This window comes from Tachyglossus aculeatus, chromosome 16 (assembly GCF_015852505.1).
Source record: "Tachyglossus aculeatus isolate mTacAcu1 chromosome 16, mTacAcu1.pri, whole genome shotgun sequence".
Lineage (NCBI taxonomy): Eukaryota > Metazoa > Chordata > Mammalia > Monotremata > Tachyglossidae > Tachyglossus > Tachyglossus aculeatus.
In genome coordinates, this window is record NC_052081.1 from 47,428,652 (window position 1) to 47,452,988 (window position 24,337).

Genomic DNA, 24,337 nt, shown 5'->3' on the forward strand with positions numbered 1-24,337 from the left:
CGCGCCTGGCCAATGGGCTCGCGCCGATGCGGCGCTGAAGGTTGGGCGGGCGCGCGGGCGCGCGCCCGGGGGAGGGGGGGATGGGCGGGGCCGCCCCGCGCTGTCGCAGTGAGCGCTAAGCGGGGGAGGAGCGGGCATCGCGTGGACCGCCCCTGTGCCCACCCTGTGCCCCCTCGTGTGCCCCCCGCTAGCCAGATCCTGCAGCAGCAGCAGCATCTGCAGGGAGGACGATGCAATTAAACCAGATGCTCCGGAGAACCAGCTGTTCCAGCGCTTGGCACGTAGTAAGCGCTTAACAGAGCCCAACATCAGTGTTATTCTCTTTTGAACACGCAGTGCCCGGGCGGGGGGCGAAGAGGGAACAGGTGAACCCACCGGGAGCCGCTCAGCCTGGCGGAGTTGGCTGAGAAGCGTTGGCACCGCCCCCCCACCTCCTGTTGGCATGGTGGACCATCTTCTAATGGGACCCAACTCCGATTCCCATCCGTAAATCTCGCCCTTTTTGGGGGAGGGAGGAGGAGGAGGAGCGGCATGATGGAGCTCTTCCCCCCCGGGCATCTGCTGGTCTTGGGCTCCTCAACGCGGCCGGCCTGGAAGCGAGGAAAGTTGGGCATCTGAACGGTGGGGAAGAGGAGGATGCTTTAGGGAAACCCGCCGGGGGCAGGAAGGATTCGCCCCGTCCGTGCCAACCCCGCTGCCCGCCGGCCGGTCCTTGGGCAGCGCGGGGGAGACGTCCCCCCACCCGGCTTGGACCAAAATTGCGGTAAAATAAGAAGAAGAAGAAGACCCCCAAACAAGAAAGTAATCGTCTGGGGCTAACTTTGGGCAGTGGTTAGGGATGGGGGGTAATCTGGGGCTTGGAGGAGCCCCTCGCCCGCCTCGAGCAGGAGATTGAGGCGGGTCTCCTGGAGGGTGCCAAGGGGGTGGGCAGGACCGGTCGGGGGTTTTGAGGAGCCCCTCGAGCAGGAGATTGGGTCGGGAGGGGGCCAAGGAAAGGCCCCCGAGGGCGGGCAGGACCTGTTGGGGGTTGTGAGGAGCCCCCTTGCCCGCCCCGAGCAGGAGATTGGGTCGGATCTCTTGGAGGGGGCCGAGGAAAGGCCCCCGAGGGTGGGCAGGACCGGTTGGGGATTGTGAGGAGCCCCTTGCCCGCCCCGAGCAGGAGATTGGGTCGGGAGGGGGCCAAGGAAAGGCCCCCGAGGGTGGGCAGGACCGGTTGGGGGTTTTGAGGAGCCCCTCGCCCGCCTCGAGCAGGAGATTGGGTCGGATCTCTTGGAGGGGGCCAAGGGAAGGCCCCGGGGGTGGGCAGAACCGGACAGGGACCGGTCGGGGGGGGCGTTGAGGAGCCTCTCGCCCGCCTCGAGCAGGAGATTGGGTCAGGCGGTGCCAAGGAAAGGCCCCGGGGGTGGGCAGGACCGGACAGGACCGGTCGGGGGTTTTGAGGAGCCCCTTGCCCTCCTAGAGCAGGAGATTGGGTCGGGTCCCTTGGAGGGGGCCAAGGAAAAGACTCGGGGGGGGGGGGACAGGACCTGTCGGGGGTTTGGGGGAGCCCTTCGCCTGCCTCGAACAGGAGATTGGGTCGGGAGGGGGCCAAGGACAGGCCCCCGAGGGTGGGCAGGACCGGTCGGGGGTTTGGAGGAGCCCCTCATCCTCCTCGAACAGGAGATTGGGTCGGAAGGGTGCCAAGGAAAGGCCCCCGAGGGTGGGCAGGACCGGTCGGGGGTTTTGAGGAGCCCCTCGCCCTCCTAGAGCAGGAGATTGGGTCGGGAGGGGGTCAAGGAAAGGCCCCCGAGGGTGGGCAGGACCAGGCAGGACCGGTCGGGGGTTTTGAGGAGCCCCTTGCCCTCCTAGAGCAAGAGATTGGGTCGGGAGGGGGCCAAGGAAAGGCCCCAGGGGTGGGCAGGACCAGACGGGACCCGTCGGGGGTTTCCACGTGCCGGGCGTCGAGGCCTGGCAGGATGTGACCGGGCCCGCCCCGGGGTGGGGGGGCTAATGCCCCTTGCCCCCAGGTCGGGCCCCGAGCCCCGCTGAGCCAGCCGCCCTGGTGGATGGGCCCGGGGGCCTGGGGGCGATGGGGGCGCGGAAGGCGGCCGCCCTGTCCCCGGCGGGCGCGCTGGGCCTGCGGCGGCCCCACCGGCTGGCGCTGCTGCTGCTGGGCCTGTCGGGGTTGGCCACCCTGGCCTTCGGGGCCCTGTTCCTCCTGCCCGAGTCCGCACGCCTCAAGAGACTCTTCCTCCCGCCCAAGCCCGCCGAGCGCCCCGACCTCCCCCCGGCCCCCGCGGCCCCGGGCCCCCGGGACCCCGCCAGGAGGGCCCGCCGCCCCGGAGGAGGAGCAGGAGCGGGGCGACCCCGGCCCGACCGCCACCCCACCGACGGCCCCAGCCCCCGGGCCCGGCTCCGGCCCCGGGCCCGGCCCTCGCCGCCCCCCTTCAGCTTCGACTTCGCCCGCTTCCGGAGCCGCCTCCGACACCGCGTGCTCGGCTCCGGCCGACACCCCGACAGCGAGGACAACCGCCACCGCAGGCTCAAAGTCAGAGAGGTAATAACCGTCGCGGTGACCGGAGTTGTCAAGCGCTCACTGCGGGCCCCAAGTGCTCTTCTAAGTGCTGGGATAGATACGAGGTGATCAGGTTGTCCCACGTGGGGCTCACGGTCTTCATCCCCGTTTGACAGATGAGGGAACTGAGGCAGAGAAGTGAAGTCACTTGCCCAAGGTCACACAGCTGGCAAGCGGCACAGTCTGGATTAGAACCCGTGACCTCTGACTCCCAAGCCCAGGCTCTTCCCACTGAGCCAGTCTGCTTCTCGGCGCTGTTCTAATCGCTGGGGGAAATACAAGGCGATCAGGTTGACCCCTGTGGGGCCCACTGTCTTCATCCCCATTTTACAGATGAGGGAATGGAGGCCCAGGGAAGTGAAGTGACTTGCCCAAGGTCACACAGCTGACAAGCGGCACAGTCCAGATTAGAACCCGTGACCTCTGACTCCCAAACCCAGGCTCTTCCCACTGAGCCAGTCTGCTTCTCGGCGCTGTTCTAAGCGCTGGGGGAAATACAAGGCGATCAGGTTGACCCCCGTGGGGCCCACAGTCTTCATCCCCATTTTACAGATGAGGGAATGGAGGCCCAAGGAAGTGAAGTGACTGGCCCCAAATCACACAGCTGACATGGGGCGGAGCGGGGATTCAAACCCACGACCCCTGACTCCCGAGCCCGGGCTCTGGCCGGGACCATCCCCACCCCTAGCCTTCATCATCGCCTCTGCCATCTGCCCCCACCAGCCCTCCCCTCCGTTCACCCCTGACCTCTCCCTTGGGCTCTACCATTCCCCGATTTTCAGCACCCAACCCTCAGCCTGGGCCCCTTGTCCTCCTCAGCCACGCCATTTCAACCGTATCCATCGAGGGCATTTATCGAGCCCTTATGATGTGCAGAACACTGTGCTAAGGACTTGGGAGAGAGTGCAGTTACAAGAGAGTTGGCAGACTGGTGCCCTGCCCACAACGAACAGAGACGAAGGCTGGCATCCCTGCGGGAGTGGGGGTGTGTGCAGGGACCATGTCCCACTTGGTTATCTTACATAATGATAAGGTTGGTATTTGTTAAGGGCTCGCTAGGTGCCAGGGACTGGGGTGGAGACGAGCAAATCGGGTTGGACACGGCCCCTGGCCCACACGGGGCTCGCAGTCTTAATCCCCGTTTTACAGATGAGGGAACTGAGGCGCAGAGAAGTGAAGTGACTTGCCCACAGCCCCGCAGCGGACGAGTGGTGGAGCCGGGATTGGAACCCATGACCTTCGGACTCCAGACCTGGGTTCTGGTCACTACGTCGGGCTGCTTTCCCACCCTAGTGCTTAGCACGTAGTCGGTGCTTAAGTGCTTACCTCCTTCCCTTCCCCGCAGCACCTGTATATATATGTTTGTGCATATTTATTACTCTATTTATTTATTTATTTATTTTACTTGTACATATCTATTTTATTTTGTTAGTATGTTTGGTTTTGTTCTCTGTCTCCCACTTTTAGACTGTGAGCCCACTGTTGGGTAGGGACTGTCTCTATATGTTGCCAACTTGGACTTCCCAAGCGCTTAGTACAGTGCTGTGCACACAGTAAGCGCTCAATAAATACGATTGATTGATTGATTGCTTAACAGATACCCCCCCCAAAAAAGAAAAAAGAGCTGACCGTTTGTTTCATCTCTCTCCCCACCTCAATGCCCCCCCAGCACCATACACCCCCTCTGTGCCTCTCCCTTATTGCACTGCCTCCCTTGGTCCCTCTTAGGGGCCCCACCAAACGTGTCCCCCCCCGTTTCCATCCCCTTCGGTCAGCCGCTCTTTATTTTTTCCTGTCCGGTCTTTCCGTCTATCCGGCCGGCCTCCTGGCTTCCCGAGCTTTATATTTTCCTTCCTTCCCGTTTCCTCCCCTCCTCCCTCGGTTCCTCCCTCCTGGATGGGAGGGCTCGGGTCCGGCCTTCCGTCCGGTCGGAGGATGTCGCGGCTCCCCGAGCTTCCCTTTCAGGCTCTGGGTCCCCAGATCTCCTCGTTTCTCTCCTCCCGCCGAATCCCCGTGGAGTCGGGCTTGGGAGAGCGGGTCCGGAGTCGTCGTCCTGCAAATATTTGCCGTGCCGTCAGTGACCTATAACGGGCGGCTCCATGTAGGCCTGCCCTGCTAAACTCTTTTTATTGAGCTCTCGGATAATTGTACATAACCGCACATGATGCGGGGGAAGGCGATCGATAATACGGTCGGAATGACAGAGCGGTGCGGAAACCCGCCAACGGAGGGGATGCTCTTCCCGGTCTGGTTTCCTTTTGGGAGCAGGGAGAGGATCACCGGGGGGCTGAGAAAGAGGCCACTGAGGCGGGTAACGTCAAAAGCCGCTCTGGTCATCGCAGACCGTTGGGCCCTTTGGCATAAAGTTAAGCCCTCCACGTATGCTCGGCCGACCGGGCAGTGGTGGTACATCCCGGCCAGCAGGAACAGTGTGCGCCCCGGCCAGTCAGTTGTACTTACTGAGCCCTTACTATGGGCAGAGCACTGTACTAAGCGCCTGGGAGAGTACAGTATAACTGGCACGTCCACTGCCCACAACTAGCTTACAGTCTAGTGGGGGAGACAGACATGAACATAGATAAAGCATAGAAAAGCAGCGTGGCTCAGTGGATAGAGCATGGCCTTTGGAGTCAGAGATCGTGGGTTCAAATCCCGGCTCTGCCAATTGTCAGCTCTGTGGCTTTGGGCGAGTCACTTCACTTCTCTGGGCCTCAGTTACCTCATCTGTAACACTTCACTTCTCTGGGCCTCAGTTACCTCATCTGTAAAATGGGGATTAAGACTGTGAGCCCCCCCCCCCCCCCCCCGTAGGACAACCTGATCACCTTGTAACCTCCCCAGCGCTTAGAACAGTGCTTTGCACATAGTAAGCGCTTAATAAATGCAGTCATTATTATTATGATGATGATTATAAAATTACACTTGACTAGAGGGCACCCCCCTAGAGAAGGGAATGGCACCTGGGGGTGCCCCTACCCGCTCTGCCCCGTCTCTATATCTTGCCAATTTGTACTTCCCAAGCGCTTAGTACAGTGCTCTGCACACAGTAAGTGCTCAATAAATACGATTGAATGAAGAATGAATGCCCGTCTTTGCGGCCTTGGGGCAGGCCTAGGTGTGGAGCCCCCTCCAAGGATTCCCAGCCCCCCGAGGCTGATCCTCGCTGCGTTCTGCTCTTGTCAAACTGGTGGGGTTTTTGGCCTTCTTTTTTCCTTTCCATTTAATTCCGAGCCACCCCTGTTTTCTCTCTCGGCAGTTTTCTGCGTTCGATTCTAATTTGGGTTCAAAATGTCACACACAAGGCAGTCTCTGATTAAAGCCTTTAATTAGGGGAAAGTCCCCGTAGAAGGTAAGGGCCCTTGGCTTGGTTTCATTTTAAGCTGTTCAGCCTTCTGGGGGGCCTCCCGGTTCGTCCCGAGGCACGGTCTTGGGGTGTTTGGGGGGGCGCGGACGCAAGGACCGGCAGATTTGTGTTTTCTGGTCCAGAGTCGAGGCCTGAACGTTCCCCACGGACTCGTCCGATCTCGGCTAGCCAGGTGTCCCCGGGAGGCCTTGGACTAAGCTCTGAGCGAGCCAGCCCTCCCCATCCCGCCCCGTGGGGCGAGATCCCTCCCGCTTTGCCCGGTAATAAGGCGAGGGGGTGAGGGGTGGAGGGCACCTCTTCCACCCCGAAACACCCCAACAGCTCGTTCGGCCCAGGCCAGGCCCGGGAGTGGGAAGGACATTGGGCCCTGGTAATTAATCAGCATGTGCTAGAATAATTATGGCATTCATTAAGCGCTTACTATGTCCTAAGTGCCAAGGGAGATGCAAGGTAATCAGATCAGACACAGCCGGGGTCCCACGTGGCGCTCACTTCGAAAGAGGTAGAGACTTCTAAAGAGGTAGAGAGAGCCAGGGGTCTGGCCCCCGTTGTATATGGATGAGGAAACTGAGTCACAGAGGCACTCGGGGGTCACAGAGCAGGCTGGTGGCGGAGCCGGGGCTGGAACCCGGGGCTTTTGGAGAAGCAGCGTGGCTCAGCGGAAAGAGCGGGCTTTGGAGTCAGAGGTCATGGGTTCGAATCCCAGCTCCGTCAACTGTCAGTTGGGTGACTTTGGGCAAGTCACTTCACTTCTCTGGGCCTCAGTTACCTCATCTGTAAAATGGGGATTAAGATTGTGAGCCTGCCGTGGGACAACCTGATCCCCTTGTAACCTCCCCAGTGCTTAGAACAGTGCTTTGCACATAGTAAGCGCTTAACAAATACCATCGTTATCATTATTATTATGGCTCCCAGGGCCCCTGCTCTTATTGTGTGCCAAGCACCGTGCTAAATGGCGGCGTAGAACAAAGATGATCAGATTGGAAACAGACCCTCCTGCCCTTCCCTCTTGGGGCTCGCAGTTTAGGGGATAGGCAGAGCGGGTTTCTTATCCCCACTTTACAGCTGAGGAAATGGAGGCCCAGAGAGGTTGTGACTTGCCCAAGGTCGCACAGCGTGCTTGGAGCAGGGGCTGGGCCTACGACCCCGGTATCTCCTGGCTCCTGGGCCCGGTTTTTGCCAAGTTCATTCATTCATTCATATTTATTGAGCGCTTACTGTGCGCAGAACACTGGACTAAGCGCTTGGGAAGGACAAGTGACCACACTGCCCTTCCGTTCCACCCAGGTCCAGCTCCAGGCCCCTTATTCCCCATGGAAGACCTGTAAGAGACCTCTCTGTCTGGCCACAAGCTCATATCCATTCATCCAGTCGTATTTATTGAGTGCTTACTCTTTCTAGACTGTGAGCCCACTGTTGGGTAGGGACCGTCTCTATATGTTGCCAACTTGTACGTCCCAAGCGCTTAGTACAGTGCTCTGCACACAGTAAGTGCTCAGTAAATACGATTGAATGAATGAATGAATGAATGCAGAGCACTGTACTAAGAGCTTATGGATTCCTTGAGAATTCCTGCACACAGTAAGCGCTCAATAAATACGATTGATTGATTGATTGATTGTTTGAGATGATGCTGGTGGAGGATTGGGGGGGAGGCATGCAACGAGGGGAGTGGGGAACCTGTGGCAACAAGGGAGAGAGGGGAAGGAGGAGGCTTTCTTCCCCAGGGCCAGGTGGGCTTGGGTCTCTCTTCCCGGCCCGGCCCGGGTCAGAAGCAGCGTGGCTCAGTGGAAAGAGCCCGGGCTTTGGAGTCAGAGGTCATGGGTTCAAATCCCGACTCCACCAACTCTCAGCTGGGTGACTTTGGGCAAGTCACTTCACTTCTCTGGGCCTCAGTTACCTCATCTGGAAAATGGGGATGAAGACTGTGAGCCCCCCGTGGGACAACCTGATCACCTTGTAACCCCCCTCCGGCGCTTAGAACAGTGCTTTGCACATAGTAAGCACTTAATAAATGCCATTATTATTATTATTATTATTACTTAAATTACACTGGCCTTCCGCCTGGTGTGGCGGCGGGTGAGGGATGAATGAGAGGGCGGTTTCCCAGCCCGTCGTCGCCATCGTCGGGCTCCGGCGTGGGCAGTGAGAGGGCGAAGTCTGGCTCAGGGTGGCTGCGACCGCCTCCTCTCCTCCGGGAGCCGAGAATGGAACTGGGACGGAGAAACCGGGGGTTGGGGGGGGCCTTGCCGGCTCCCAGGGCCCGTCTCCGTGGCCCCACCAGCCTGGGCCCCCGATGATAACAATAATAATGATGGCATTTGTTAAGCACTTACTATGTGCAAAGCACTGTTCTAAGCGCTGGGGAGATTACAAGGCGATCAGATTGTCCCACATGGGGCCCTACTGAGAGCTCACCTCCTCCAGGAGGCCTTCCCACACTGAGCCCCCTCCTTCCCCTCCCCACCTCCCCCTCGCCTTACCTCCTTCCCTTCCCCACAGCACCTGTGTCTATGTCTATCTGTTTGTACGTATTTATTGCTCTATTTATTTATTTTATTTGTACATATTTATTCTACTTATTTTATTTTGTTAATATGTTTTGTTTTGTTGTCTGTCTCCCCCTTTTAGACTGTGAGCCCACTGTTGGGTAGGGACCGTCTCTATATGTTGCCAACTTGGACTTCCCAAGCACTTAGTACAGTGCTCTGCACACAGTAAGCGCTCAATAAATACGATCGAATGAATGAATGAATCCCCATTTTGCAGATGAGGTAACTGAGGCCCAGAGGAGTGAAGTGACTTGCCCAAAGTCACCCAGCTGGCAATTGGCGGAGCTGCGATTTGAACCCATGACCCCTTACTCCAAAGCCCGGGCTTGTTCCACTGAGCCACACTGCTTCTTGCCCCGAGAGCGGCTTGTTCATTCGTTCATTCATTCAATTGTATTTATTGAGTGCTTACTATGTGCAGAGCACTGTACTAAGCGCTTGGGAAGTACAAGTTGGCAACATATAGAGATGGTCCCTACCCAACAGCGGGCTCACAGTCTAGAAGCCCTCCGTTCTGGCCCTTCAGGGCCCAGGGGGGCACAGGAGGGCTGAATCATTCATTCCGCAGGATTTATTGAGCGCTTACTGTGTGCAGAGCACCGTACTAAGCGCTTGGGAAAGTACAGTGCAACAGTAAACAGTGACATTCCCTGTCCACAACGAGCTCACGGTCTAGGCGGTGGGAGATGGACATCGAGGAGCAGCGTGGCTCAGTGGAAAGAGCCCGGGCTTTGGAGTCAGAGGTCATAGGTTCAAATCCTGGCTCCGCCACTTATCAGCTGCGTGACTTTGGGCAAGTCACTTATCTTCTCTGGGCCTCAGTTCCCTCATCCGGAAAATGGGGATGAAGACTGTGCACCCCCCGTGGGACTACCTGATCACCTTGTTAACCTCCCCAGCGCTTAGAACAGTGCTTTGCACGTAGTAAGCGCTTAATAAATGCTATCGTTATTATCCATGCAAATAAATAAAATGACAGCTATGTACATAAACGCTGTGGCGCTGGGAGGGGGAAGAGCAGAGGGAGAAAGACAGGGCGACGCAGAAGGAAGTGGGAGGTGAGGGAAAGTGGGAAGGCCTCTTGGAGTAGCCTTCAGTAATAATAATAATAATAATAATAATTATAATAATAATAATGTTGGTATTTGTTAAGCGCTTCCTATGTGCAAAGCACTGTTCTAAGCGGTGTTCAGTAGTCTTATTGAAGCCTGTGGCCCCTTGACGGGAGGGCAGTGGACTCCCTCCCGGGAGGGGACGGCTTGGAGTTGGGGGAACCGCCGCTTGCCCTGTCCGGCCGTGGCTAAGAGGGAGCCTTTTAGACTGTGAGCCCACTGTTGGGTAGGGACTGTCTCTACGTGTTGCCAATTTGTACTTCCCAAGCGCTTAGTACAGTGCTCTGCACATAGTAAGCGCTCAATAAATACGATTGATTGATTGATTGATTGAGCCCGGGTGCCGGGGCTGACGGGGAGAGCCCAGGGTAAGAAGGAAAATCCGCAGAGAGGGTGAGGCGGGGAGGGAGTGGCCGCCAGCATTTAGGTCCATAAGTGGCCTTTTATTTATGAGCCCGGGCCTTGAGAGGTGGCAGGTTCGGTGCCGGGTCAGCGCTCGGGAGATTGAGGTCAGGCCCGGCACCGCGGAAGATTGGCTGGCGGAAAAGCAGAAGCCAATTGCTCACCTCAGGGGGCCCCGCTCCCACCTACGCTTCCTCATCGAGGACTAGGGGCAGGGAGATTGCTGATCTGTTTAGTGGTTTGTTTGGATTTTTTTAATTATTTTTTTTTTTGGAGGGGACCGTAATTTTGTGGAGAGGGGTGGCGGTCTTCAGAGTCCGTCTCTTCTGATCCGTTCCCGGCCTGCAGAAGCGAGAGTCGGCCCGTCTCCACGGGCCCAGAGCCGGGCCCTGGACAGCGGCCCCGGGAATCCCGTCTAGGAGGCCCCCAATCCAGGAGGGATGGGGAAAGAGAGCAAACGGGCCTTCAAAGCCCTACTGAGAGCTCACCTCCTCCAGAAGGCCTTCCCAGACTGAGCCCCCTCCTTCCTCCTCCTCCCCATCGCCCCTGCCTTACCTCCTTCCCCTCCCCACAGCACCTGTATATATGTGTATATGTTTGTACATATTTATTCCTCTATTTATTTTACTTGTACATATTTTATTCTATTTATTTTATTTGGTTAATATGTTTTGTTTTGTTGTCTGTCTCCCCCTTCTAGACTGTGAGCCCACTCTGTTGGATAGGGACCGTCTCTATATGTTGCCAACTTGTACTTCCCAAGCGCTTAGTACAGTGCTCTGCACACAGTAAGCACTCAATAAATACGATTGAATGAATGAATGAACTTGTACTTTCCAAGCGCTGAGTACAGTGCTCTGCACACAGTAAGCGCTCAGTGAATACGATTGAATGAATGAAAAACGGGCACTTCACCCCCATTTTACAGATGAGGAAATGGAGGACCAGAGAGGGCAAGTGACTTATCTGAGGTCAAACAGCAGTCCAAGAGCTGAAACTATCAGTCAGTGGTATTTATTGACCCCCTATTGGGTGCGGGACACTGCATTAAGTGCTTGGGAGAGGCCAGTACAACAGAGTCGGCAGACGAGTTACCTGCCCACAAGGAGGTAACAGTGTGGCTCAGTGGAAAGAGCCCGGGCTTTGGAGTCAGAGGTCATGGGTTCAAATCCCTGCTCCGCCAACTGTCAGCTGTGTGACTTTGGGCAAGTCACTTCGCTTCTCTGGGCCTCAGTTACCTCAGCTGTAAAATGGGGATTAAAACTGTGAGCCCCCCCATGGGACAACCTGATCACCTTGTAGCCTCCCCATCGCTTAGAACAGTGCTTCGCACATAGTAAGCGCTCAACAAATACCATCATCATTATTATTATTATTAAGGAGCAGACACTCCGGAGCGGGAGACAGCCGCGAATATAAATAAATGACGGATACGGACATAAGTGCTCGAGAGCTGAGGGCGGCCTGAATAAAGAATACAAATCCGCGTGACGCAGAGGAGAGTGGGGGTGGAGGAAAAAGGCCTCAAAGAGGAGATGTGATTTTAATAAGGCTTCGAACCCGGGGGAGAGTGATCGTCTGTCGGATCTGAAAGGGGGTTGGGGGGCGTTCCAGGCCAGGGGCAGGATGTGGGAGAGGGGTCGGCGGCGAGATCGAGGCAGGGTCAAAAGTTTAGCATTGAGAGGAGCAGAGTGTGAGGGCCGGGTTGTAGTAGAAGAGTAGTGAGTTGAGGTAAGAGGGGGCAAGGGGATTGAGGGCTTGAAAGAGGACGGCGTGGGAAGTAAATGTTTGCCCCACCTTCCTATCTGCTAAGGGCTTGCCTTTTTTTGATGCCTCTCAAGCTCTGAAGAGAGTTCTCCCTCCTACATAGACTCTGAGCCCCGTATGGGAACTGGTCATCTTGTATTCATTCATTGAATCGTATTTATTGAGCGCTTACTGGGTGCAGAGCACTGGACTAAGCGCTTGGGAAGTCCAAGTCGGCGACATCTGGAGACGGTCCCTACCCAACAACGGGCTCCCAGTCTAGAAGGGGGAGACAGACAACAAAACGAAACATGTGGACAGGTGTCAAGTCGTCAGAATAAATAGAATTAAAGGTAAATGCACATCATTGCCTGCTGGAAGGGTGCAGAGGAGCGGCGTGGCTCAGTGGGAAGAGCCCGGGCTTTGGAGTCAGAGGTCATGGGTTCGAATCCCGGCTCTGCCAATTGTCAGCCGTGTGACTTTGGGCAAGTCACTTCACAAAACAAGACATTAAACATAAACAAAATAAGTAGAATAGTAAATATGTACAAGAATAGTAAATGCGTATGCGCCTCAGCGCTTAGAGCAGTGCTCGGCACAGAGTAAGCGCTTCACCAGTACCATAAATATTAAGAGAATCAGTCCGACGTTGCCATCTGGAAAATAAACTTTGCAGCGTGCCCGGCTGTTGATTCTCAGCCCCGCGGGGGCCCCAGGCTTCACTAGGGCAAACGCTGTCCTTCAACTAAAATGTTGTATTTTTTTTTTTTTAATCCTGGTTGAAGAGAAGAATGGATAAAAAAGCCTCTCCCCTCCCTCCCGCTTTGCCGCCGGGCTCATAGGTTAGTCCAGCATTCATTCATTCATTCAATCGTATTTATTGAGCGCTTACTATGTGCAAAGCACTGTTCTAAGCGCTGGGGGGGGATACAAGGGGAACAGGTTGTCCCACATGGGGCTCACAGACTTAATCCCCATTTTACAGATGAGGTAACTGAGGCCCAGAGAAGTGAAGTGACTTGCCCAAAGTCACACGGCTGACAATTGGCAGAGCCGGGATTCGAACCCATGACCTCTGACTCCAAAGCCCGGGTTCTTCCCACTGAGCCACGCCGCTTCTCTGCACCCTTCCAGCAGGCAAGGGTGATGCATCAAATGAGGTGCCCGGGTTTGGGTGCCCAAAGGAGCGTTGCCCCCAACTCTGGGAGTCACGGGCACCAATTGGCCACGGGCCGCAGCCGCTGTCTCACCGCGGGCCAGGGGCCGGACTCCTGCAGCCGGGCGAACCCTGACCAATCGATCGTATTTATTGAGCGCTTACTGTGTGCAGACCACTGTACTAAATGCTTGGGAGAGGACAGCCATGTTCCTTGCCCATAGCTAGTGGAAAGAGTCTGGGCCTTGCCTCCTGTGTGACTCTGGGGAAGTAATAATATTAGTAATTATGGTATTTGTTAAGCACTTATTATATGCGAAGCACTGTTCTAAGTTCTGGGGTGGATACAAGGTGATCAGGTGGTCCTACATGGGGCTCACAGTCTTAATCCCCATTTGACAGATGAGGTAACTGAGGCTCAGAGAAGTTAAATAATAATAATAATAATTGGCATTTATTAAGCTCTTACTATGTGCAAAGCACTGTTGTAAGTGCTGGGGAGGTTGCAAAGTGATCAGGTTGTCCTACGGAGGGGGTGCTCACAGTCTTAATCCCCATTTTACAGATGAGGTAACTGAGGCCCAGAAAAGTGAAGTGACTTGCCCAAAGTCACGCAGCTGACAGTTGGCAGAGCTGGGATTCGAACCCATGATCTCTGACTCCAAAGCCCGGGCTCTTTCCACTGAGCCACACTGCTTCTCAATGGCTTGCCCAGGGTCACACAGCAGACAAGTGGCGGAGCCAGGATTAGAACCCACAACCTCTGACTCCCAAGCCCGGGCTCTTTCCACTAAGCCCCGCTGCTTCGCTTCTCTGGTCTTCAGCTCCCTCACTTGCAAAATGGGGATCGATTCAGTCCCTCTTTTTCCCTCCTTTGGGCAAGTCACTTCACTTCTCTGGGCCTCAGTTACCTCATCTGTAAAATGGGGATGAAGACTGTGAGCCCCCCGAGGTACAACCTGATCACCTTGTAACCTCCCCAGTGCTTAGAGCAGTGCTTTGCACATAGTAAGCACTTAGTAAATGCCATTAAATGCCATTTTCAGTTCTATCTGGGCCATGGAGATGCGCCAAAGGGGCAGGGTCTCGTTTTTCTGTCTCCCCGTCCCCCAGCCCATTTATCAGGCACTTCCAGCCACGTGTCCCCGTGGGGAATATGGGGCTTCAGGTCGCCCCAGGAAGGCCTGCTCCGGCTCTTCCTCCTCCTCCTCCTCCGGGCCGTCCCTGCTTCTCCACCGATGGCTGGCCAAGAGGCCGGTTTACGCTGCCAAAATCGAGCCGAGCCATGGAACGAACAGCCGCCCCGGTTTGCTGGAAAAGCAGTTGTCAAGGAAATAGATTCTGCAAAACAGATCTTCCCGGCCGAGTCGCCTCCCGCCCCCGGAGGCCCAGGCTGCCCATCATTTTTCCGACATGCTGAAGAGACCGAGGGCCCTTCAGCCAACGACACGAGCGATGCCTGACCGATGCCTGACCGACGGGGTGGGGGCGGGAGGGGAGGGAGCCGCCTGATTCTCTTTAAGTAGACACAATCTCTGCCCTTAAGGAGCCACCGGTCGAACAGGATTTACTGAGCTTGGACTGAGCAGATCACCGGATTTAGCACCGAGGAGGCTCCTCCAGAGTTAACGGACACGATCCCTGCCCTCAAGCAGTTTACAGGCTCCGGGGAGAGACCAGGACTGTTAAATAATTTATAGGCAGGTGCGAGTAATAGAGTATCTGTGGCCTTGCTCGTGTGGAATCGCCCCACTGGGAAGGGGGACAGGAGCGAACTTCACACCAAGAAGGCTTCTGCCGGGATTCCTCCCCGAAGCCCGAGATGTGGCTGGTTTGGAGGCCCTAGTGTGGCCTAGGGGAAAGGGCCCGGGCCTGGGAGCAGAGGGACCTGGATTCTAATTCCAGTTCCTCCTCTAGACTTCTGGGTGACCTTGGGTGAGTCACTTCACTTCTCTGGACTTCAGTTCCCTCATCCGTAAATTGGGGATTCAGTTTCTGATCTTCCTTAGATTGTGAGCCCCAAGCTGGGTGGGGACTTTGTCCGGACTCATTATCTTGTATCTGACAATCTCTCTCTCTTGCTCTCTCTTTATGCATAAACATACACAGATATATGCATGTGTGTATAATATATACACAAATGTATTCAGGTATTGTATAAAAGTATACATGAATACATTTGTATATATACATATATATGCATGTGTGTATAATATATACACAAATGCATTCATGTATACTTATATATAATACATACAAGTATAAATATATAATTCACACCTATAAATATGCACATATACAATATATATATACACCTATTACACATATATGTATCTCCCCTTCAGAGGAGTTGGGGGAATCGTTGACCGCTTTAGATTTAGCGTCTTTGCGGTCACCCCAGAAAGCGGTCATCTTGTAAAGATAATTGCTCCGTACAGCGTTCACAGAAACCTCTCGAGATGGCCTGATTGGCATATTTAAATTCCATCTCCCAGGCATTTGCTAATTACCACAGCCTAGATGGGTAGAATTAATCAAATAGCTGTTTGGAAACGCTTTGCATTTTTAAATCGTGCTGGGCTCAAAGGCAGATTTAAAAGAAAAAAAATTCAGAGGCCGATTTTTAAATTTCTCCCTCCCCCAGTCCTGATTCTCTCTGCCACCACAAGCGGGTTTAAACTCTTAATGGTTTAAAGAGGCACGACGAATCAGTTGGGAAGCCTGAGCAGAGCTGCATCTCCCAGGCAAGTTTCCGGCCCCCATCCCTCTTTCATCGCTCCACAAAGCTCCCTTTTAATAATCGGAACTTAATGATTGTGGTGTTTGTTAGGTGCTTACTAGATGCTCACTGTTCTCAGCTCTGGGGTAGATACATGGTAATCTACCCCAGACACAGACACAGGTCATCGACAGACACCCCCTGCCCCGCAAGTCACTTCTCTGGGCCTCAGTTCCCTCATCTGCAAGATGGAGAATCAATCTGTGCTCTCCCTCCTACTTAGACTATGAGCCCCAAGTGGGTCTTGATGTTCTTGTGTTTACCCTAGTACTTAGTACAGTGCTGGAGGCCTATTGAGCACTTAACCAACAGCACTGTGATTATTGTTATTGATTCAGCACCATCAGGTTGAAGGAGGCTTAGCGATTGAACAGACAAATGAGGTAAAATTGTAAAACTTCCCTTTAAAAGCCATTGCAAGAGCCTAGAGGTTCCTCAACCCCATCCTGCCCCATTAGTCTGTGGAGATTAATTATTCTTTGGTTTGGGATTTTCAGGCCCTTTAAATCAAATTGCTTCAGGTTGCGAGCCTTTGTCTCTTCTCTGGCCTAGTGGAAAGAGCCCGGACCGGAGAGCCAAGATCTGGGTTCAAATTCTGGCTCTGCCACATTTCTGCTATGTGATCTTGGTTGGGCAAGTTACTTGACTTCTCTGGGCCTCAGTTTCTTCATCTCGGTCATTTTATTGAGTGCTTTTTCTGTGCAGAGCACCGTACTGAGCGTTTGGGAGAGCACAGCACAACAGTAAAACAGACACATTCCCTGCCCACAGGGAGCGTACAGTCTAGAGGGGGAGGCAGACAATATAAAGAAATAAATGACAGATATGTCCGTAAGTGCTGGGAGGAGGAGGAAGAATACAGGGGGCAAGTCAGAGAGGTGCAGAAGGGAGTGGGAGAAAAGGAAATGAGGGCTTAGGGAAGCCCCCTCGGAGGAGAAGTGCTTTCCTCATCTGTAAAACAGGAATTAAGACTGTGAGCCCCACGTGGGACATGGGCTGTGTCCAACCCGATTTGCTTGTATCTACCCCAATGCCTGGAACATACTAAGTGCTTAACAAAAACAATTTTTTTAAAAAAAAACAGAATACTATTGATTGATGAATGTATTCTCTGAGGCACCTTCTGCAGTTCTGTGCACACAGTAGATACTATTATTGTTTTTCCCATGCCCTTAGAATGCGCATTATTCTGCACACAGTAAATACTATTGATTGATTATTGTGTTCTCCCAAGCGCTAAGTCTGGTGTTCTGCACAGAGGAAATACTATTGGTTGATTATTTTATCCTCCCAAGCGGTTAGTTCACGCAGTGCCGTGCACATAATAAAAACTGGTGATTGATTATTAAATTCTCCCAAGTGCTCTGCACACAGTAAATACCATTGATTGAGCGTTGTATTCTCCCAGCTGCACAGTATGGTGTTCTGCACACAGTAAGTATTACTGATTGATTATTGTATTCTCCCCAATGTTAAGTATAGCGCTGTGCACTCAGCAAACACTACTGATCGACTGGGAAGAGTCGTGGAAGAGCCAGGGTGGCAGAGGAAGCAGGAGAGCTTTGTTAAAGCGCTTACTATGCGCCAGGCACTGTACTAAACGCTGGGGTAGATACAAAGTGATTGGGTTGGACGCAGGGCTCGCAGTCTTAATCCTCATTTTACAAATGAGGTAACTGAGGCACAGAGGAGTTGCTCAGAGTCACACAGCAGACGAGTGGCGGAGCCGGAATTAGAATTAAGTCCTCTTGACTCCCAAGCCTGTCCTCTATCCACTAAGCCATGCTGTTCCTCTGGGCCAAGCACCGTTCTCGGCCATAGGCCGAATGTCCAAGGAAGAAACCAGAGTCGGTCATCATCAATCATATTTATTGAGTGCTTACTGTGTGCAGAGCACTGTACTAAGCGCTTAAGCGGTCAGGGAGAGACAGCCGGGCAGGCCGGGATGGGATAGAGGTCAGGGGGCAACTCCTCTCCCTTTCTCCCTCTCCTCCCCGTCACACCCCAGGACTTCCATGGGTCCAGTGGATGCATGTGTTGGTATGTGAATCAGCCTCTGTGCAAATCAGAGTTGTATGTGTGTGTTTGTGTGAGAGGGGTGAGGGGGTGCTGCCGGGGTCCAGGAACGCTGAAATAGCGAGAGTGAAGAGGGGCGGGATGGGGGAAGGGCCCGGGGAGTGGGGCAGGCTGAGCACGGAGGATGTCGAGGGAAGAGGAAAGAAGGAACACGGCTTCCCCTCCCCTTCTTGGCCTTAGGCCGGGTCATCGTGGGGTCTCTGATCATCTGGGCCAGGCACTGTTGGGCAAGAAGGGACCCCAAAGGGTCATCTCGTCCATGCCCCCTCAGGGCCGGAGCCAACCCTGCCGGGAAGGTGGTATCTGGGTTTCCCCGTGCGAGTCATCTCAGAGCCCGGAAACTATTCCCGCCGCCGGCTGCGGCTTCATTTCTCACACTCTCGGGGAAGCTCGTCTCTTTTGGTTCTTTTCCCCGGGGGCCGAAGCGGAAGCCGGAGGACTACTGACCGGTGACTGACTACTCTTCCAGGGGCTGGCGGACGGTTCTCGCCCGCTCTCACCGGGCTTCTCTTTTCCGGGCTAGAGAGTCCCAAAATCCAAGATCTCTCCGGGAGCTCCGGCTCCAGGCGCCAGAATCGCCCCCTGCTCCAGCTGCTCCCAACCCCACTCTTTAAGTTTGGTTCAAGAGGCCTGAAAATCCCCTCCCTCCCCACAGCTCCTGCCTTGTTCCCCTTGGGCTTTTATATGCCGGGGACAGCCCCTCCCGCCCCCCGCCACGACCACGCACGGCCAAAGCCGCCGACCTCCTCCCAACGACTTGACACGTGTCCACATGTTTTGTTTTGTTGTCTGTCTCCCCCTTCTAGACTGTGAGCCTGTTGTTGGGTAGGGGCCATCTCTAGATGTTGCTGACTTGTACTTCCCAAGTGCTTAGTACAGTGCTCTGCACACAGTAAGCGCTCAATGAATACAATTGAATGAATGAATCACTTCACTTCTCTGGGTTTCAGTTACCTTACCTGTGAAATGGGGATTGAAACTTACGAGACCCACCATGAAGTTTCCCTTCAAAACCCTACTGAGAGCTCACCTCCTCCAGGAGGCCTTCCCTGACTGAGCCCCCTCCTTCCTCTCCCCCTCCTCTCCCTCCCCACCCCCTTGCCTTACCTCCTTCCCCTCCCCACAGCACCTGTATATATGTTTGTACAGATTTATTACTCTATTTATTTTACTTGTACATATTTACTATTCTATTTATTTTATTTTGTTAATATGTTTTGTTTTGTTGTCTATCTCCCCTTCTAGACTGTGAGCCTGCCGTTGGGTAGGGACCGTCTCTTTATGTTGCCAACTTGTACTTCCCATGCGCTTAGTACAGTGCTCTGCACACAGTAAGCGCTCAATGAATACGATTGAATGAATGAACCCAAGGTGACACAGCAGACGGGTCCAACCCAAATATCTAGTGTCTACCCCAGCGCTTAGAACAGTACCTGGCACATAGTAAGTGTTTAACAAATACCACAACTGCACCATGGCTTAGTGGATAAACCACAGGACTGGAAGTCAGAAGGTCATGGATTATAATCCTGGCTTTGCCACATGTCTGCTGGGTGACGATGGGCAAGTCACTTGACTTCTCTGGGCCTCAGTTACCTCATCTGTAAAATGGGGGTGAAGAGCGTGAGCCCGACGTGGGACAGGAATTGTGTCCAACCGGACTACCTTGTATATAATGATAGCATTTATTAAGCGCTTACTGTGTGCAAAGCACTGTTCTAAGCGCTGGGGAGGTTACAAGGTGATCAGGTTGTCCCACGGGGGGCTCACAGTCTTCACCCCCATTTTACAGGTGAGGTAACTGAGGCCCAGTGAAGTGACTTGCCCAAAGTCACACAGCTGGTAATTGGAAATCATGGGATTTGAACCCATGACCTCTGACTCCACTGAGTCACGCTGCTCACCCCAGTGCTTAGATGAGTGTTTGGCACATAGTAAGCGCTTAGCACGTACCATTATTGTAAGTGGGAAGGAGGGAGGAGCGGAAGGGGCGGGCGGAGGGAACGGGAATAGGGTCCTCCGGTTGTCCGTGTGGGCCTGGCATCCCGGCCCCGGCTAACACGCTCCTCCCACCCCTGCAGATGATGAAGTTCGCCTGGGACAGCTACAAGCAGTACGCCCTGGGCAAGAATGAACTGCGCCCGCTGACCAAAAACGGACACGTGGGGAACATGTTCGGTGAGTGGTGGGTGCGAGCGAAGCCGGGAAGGCCGGGACCCACGGGATTTGGTGGCGGATGGAGTTCCTGAGCAGACTGAGGGAGACAAGCCGAGGTCTCCGGCTTGTACCTTAGGGAGGAGCGCGGGGTTGTCTCCAGTGATGGCAATGATGGCGGGAGGCCAAGGTTCGTGTTGGGAAGATGAGGAGTCGAATTATGGACGCGTTGAGTTCGAGGTGTCGGCGGGACATCCGGGTAGAGATGTCCCGAAGGCGGGAGGAAATGCCAGACTGTGGGGAAGGAGAGAGGTCGGGGCTGGAGATGGAGATTTAGGAGTCCTCCGCCCTTGGCTTTGGTCTCTCCAGAGGAGGAGACCAGGGTGGACCGGGAGAACTTTGGTGGGTTCTTCCCACCCAGCCCCTCTTCCCGGACCCCTCCGGGAGCAGCCCGCCGAGTGCCCCGTTGTGCGTTTCTGGGGTCCCGCTCCATCCCCACCGGGTTCTGCCACCATGGCAGTGGAATGAGGGGGTGGCTGGACCACCCAGTGCCCTCCTCTCAAGGGGGTCACCCAGCAGACCAGCAGTAGAGCTGGAACTGTAAACTCCAGACTTGTCAGCTCGTGGTGGGCAGGGAATGTCTGTGATATTCTTCCGTTGTATCCTCCCAAGCGCTTAGTACAGTGCTCCGCACACAGTGGGCGCTCCATAAATATGACCGACTGACTGACTGGAACGCGCTCCGCCTCCTGAACCGAGAAGCGGCAGTGCGTTGGCGGGTGGCGACGTGAGACGGGCACGGATCGCTTGAGGTTTTGTAACCGCATGCAGATCACGGGGCTTGTTGGTTTTCCCAAGGGAAAGCCAGGTCGCCGTGGCAGATTTTCTCGAGGTGAGACCCCCCCCCCCCCCCGACGGCACTGTTGCCCCTTTTGATCTGGCCCACCCAACCGCTGCTTCCACTGCCCGTGTCAGAGCGGAGGGAAGGGCTGCGAAGAGATCACCGCGGCCTCTCCCCTCCCCGCCACCCCTCCGGCCACAGACCAGGCATATGCCTCTCTCTGCGGAGGCGCTGTCGATAGGGTCAGTTTCTTCGGGTTAACTCAGCCGTGCAGATAAGATCCACCAATTTACTAGCCTGCCATCGTGACATTTTACCAGCCTCCGGGAAATGCCCAGAGGATGCGGTAAGTGAGGCAGGCTTTCCTGCGGCCTGAACTATCCCTCACCCTCCGCGAACACGCTTGGGAGCTGTTGGCCAGGCTTGCTCCCAAAACGTCTCTTGGTGGGAGCGCGAAGGACCCCATTACTCTATTATTTATTTATTTATTTATTTATTTATTTATTTATTTATTTATTTATTTTGCTTGTACATGTCTATTCTATTTATTTTATTTTGTCAGTATGTTTGGTTCTGTTCTCTGTCTCCCCCTTTTAGACTGTGAGCCCACTGTTGGGTAGGGACTGTCTCTATATGTTGCCAACTTGTACTTCCCAAGCGCTTAGTCCAGTGCTCTGCACACAGTAAGCGCTCAATAAATACGATTGATGATGATGATGATGATGATGATGACCCCACAGAAATGACCGCCTCGTCCCTCCCCGCTACCCAGCGGCAACCTGGGGAGCCCTGAAGTCAGTCAGTCAGTTGTATTTATTGAGTGCTAACCGTGTGCAGAGAACTGTACTAAGCGCTTGGGAGAGGACAATATAACAAACACATTTCCTGACCACAACAAGCTAACGGTCCAGAGCGGCTCCTATGCCCCAAGGTGGCTTGCAGAAGGAGGGGCTGGGCTACCAAGGGGCCCGTGCCATGTGGGCTTTGGTTTTGTTCTCTGTCTCCCCCTTCTAGACTGTGAGCCCACTGTTGGGTAGGGACTGTCTCTATATGTTGCCAATTTGTACTTCCCAAGCGCTTAGTACAGTGCTGTGCACGTAGTAAGCGCTCAATAAATACGATTGATGATGATGTGGGCTTCCCACCGAGGGATTTCTTTTAGCCCCAGAGGGCCGCGGGAGCCACGACAGGGCGGCCCCCACCGCTTCCCCACTGCGGCGACGGCGGGAGGGAAGGGAGAGGGGAGAGGAGACCCACTCGGCCAGCTCTGCGGCTCCCGGCCTCAGCCAGGAGGGAAATCATTCCCTCCTTGTAAATGAAGAGAATCCGATGTCAGAGGGAATAAATCTGGAGCTCTCGATGTCACTTTCCCAATTGCTTTTTGGCATCGAGCAGAGTGGTGGCTCTGTCTGAAGGCGCACAGGGAAGCGGTTTTTGATTGGATTGCCTCGTTTCAGGCTGAGAGCTCGTCGAGCCCCCAGGATACTGGTGGCCCGTGGGGACCCGGGGGTGGCGGAGGGACTCGGGGGCTGGTTTTCTTCAAGGCTGCTTCCCATCCCGAATGGGACCCGTCCCCACAGTGGGGTGTCAGCGCTGGGCTCTCGGGGGCGGGGGTGCACTCAGCGGAGGCGTCTAGAACAGGCCAATCTCAGCGCTCCATTTGGTCCCCACTTTCCAAGCCACCCCTCAAATTGGCCACTCAACCCGGGGGTGGGAGCTGGACGCCAACCCTGCCCTCCTGGAAGTGGTGGAAGCGTCATGGCACAGCAGACAGAGCAAGGGCCTCGGAGTCAAAAGGTCATGGGTTCCAGTCCTGGCTCCTCCATTTGTCTGCTGTGTGGCCTGGGGCAAGTCACTTCACTTCTCTGGGCCTCCGTTACCTCATCTGTCAGTTGGGGGGTCAGACTGTGAGACCTATGTGGGAAAGGGACTGTGTCCAACCCAATTTGATTGTGTCCACCCCAGCGCTTAGTAAAGTGCCTGATACATAGTAAGTGCTTAACAAACAGAGAAGCAGTGTGGCGCAGTGGAAAGAGCCCGGGTTTGGAAGTCAGAGGTCATGGGTTCAAATCCCGGCTCTGCCGCTTGTCAGCTGTGTGACTTTGGGCAAGTCACTTACCTTCTCTGTGCCTCAGTTACCTCATATGTAAAATGGGGATTAATACTGTGAGCTCCACGTGGGACAACCTGATCACCTTGTATCCTCCCCAGTGCTTGGAACAGTGCTTTTCACATAGTAAGTGCTTAACAAATGCTATTATTATTATTATTATTATTAAGAGAAGCAGCGTGGCTCAGTGGAAAAAGCCCGGGCTTTGGAGTCAGAGGTCATGGGTTCAAATGCCGGCTCCACCACTTGTCAACTGTGTGACTTTGGGCAAGTCACTTAACTTCTCTGGGCCTCAGTTCCCTCATCTGTAAAATGGGGATGAAGACTGTGAGCCCCACGTGGGACAACCTGATCACCTTGCAAATTCCCCAGCGCTTAGAACAGTGCTCTGCACATAGTAAGCGCTTAATAAATGCCATTAAAAAAAAAAAATTCCAAAATTATTATTATTGTTACTGTGTGTCAGCCCCAGGAGCAGAGCCCTCTTGGACTTAGGCAAGTAGACCAGTTGGGCTAGGCCCATGGGCCATCCCACTTTCCAGGCTTCAAAGGCCCTACTCCGGGGGGCACCGGCCATTAGCCCTGGGAGCTATGACATAGAGCAGGCCCACCCAAGTGCCAACTGGCCCCCGGCGACCCCAGAGACAGGCAGGGTCCCCGTGCCCGCCCCTTGCTTCTCGGGGGCCACGTGGCACTTCTCCAGGCCCAAGGGTCTCCTCCACATTTCCCGCCTCTGTTGGTCAGGAGCCGGGGGGCGGTGAACAACCCGGCCCCCGGCCTGCAGTCCGCCGGGAGAGTGGGATGTCAGCCGCCTGGCCCCGCTCCGATCCAGGGAAATTGCAATTCCTCAGGCGGAATGGGGTCACGCAGAAGGTCGGACAGCAAACCTTCCGGAGAGTCACGTGCTTAGCCGGCTGCTGTCCCAGAGCTCCATCCCCAGCCTCAAGCGTGGGGCAGTGCAGGGCGGAACTCTTAGAGGCCCTGGAGAAAAGACACTGCAATAAAAACAGGGTAATAATAATGGTAACAAAGCTGGGAAGCGCCAACTAGGTGCCAAGCAGCGTTCAAAGCGCTGGGATAGATGTGGGAGAAGCAGATGGGACCCAGTCCCTGCCCCTCCCCTTCCCAGGGCTCCCAGCCCAAGAGGAAGGGCAAGCAAGTATCTTTACTCCCATTTCACAGAAGGGAAAACCGACCCAGAGAGGTTAAGGGATTTGTCCGGCTTCACACAGCAGAGCGGAGCAGTGGCGGAGCGGGGATTAGAACCCGGGTCTCCTGGCCCCCGATCCCAGGCACGCTCCGGCTGCCAGCCACAGTGGCCATGCTCCCGAGTTTCCACCGTCTTCTCCGGGAACAGAAAATCCCAGGAATCGGTGCCTCGTGACGAAGACCGCAAAGCCTTCTGCTTGCGGTTGACCGTTCGACCGTTCTCCACAGGGGGATCGGCCCCAATTCCCCCCCTCAAAGCCTTCCCAGACACTTCCTTTTTCA

At 54.7% G+C, this 24,337-nt stretch overlaps 1 protein-coding gene across 1 annotated transcript in view; it reads left to right on the forward strand.

The window, feature by feature from the left end:
* Positions 1–1,599: 1,599 nt before the first annotated feature.
* MAN1C1 (mannosidase alpha class 1C member 1) overlaps positions 1,600–24,337 on the forward strand; it is a 57,227-nt gene continuing 34,489 nt past the window's right edge. Inside the window, 2 exon segments of the mRNA XM_038758009.1 lie at positions 1,600–2,536; positions 19,823–19,919. Of these exon segments, the coding sequence (XP_038613937.1) occupies positions 2,069–2,536; positions 19,823–19,919 (565 nt within the window). The 5' untranslated portion in view covers positions 1,600–2,068.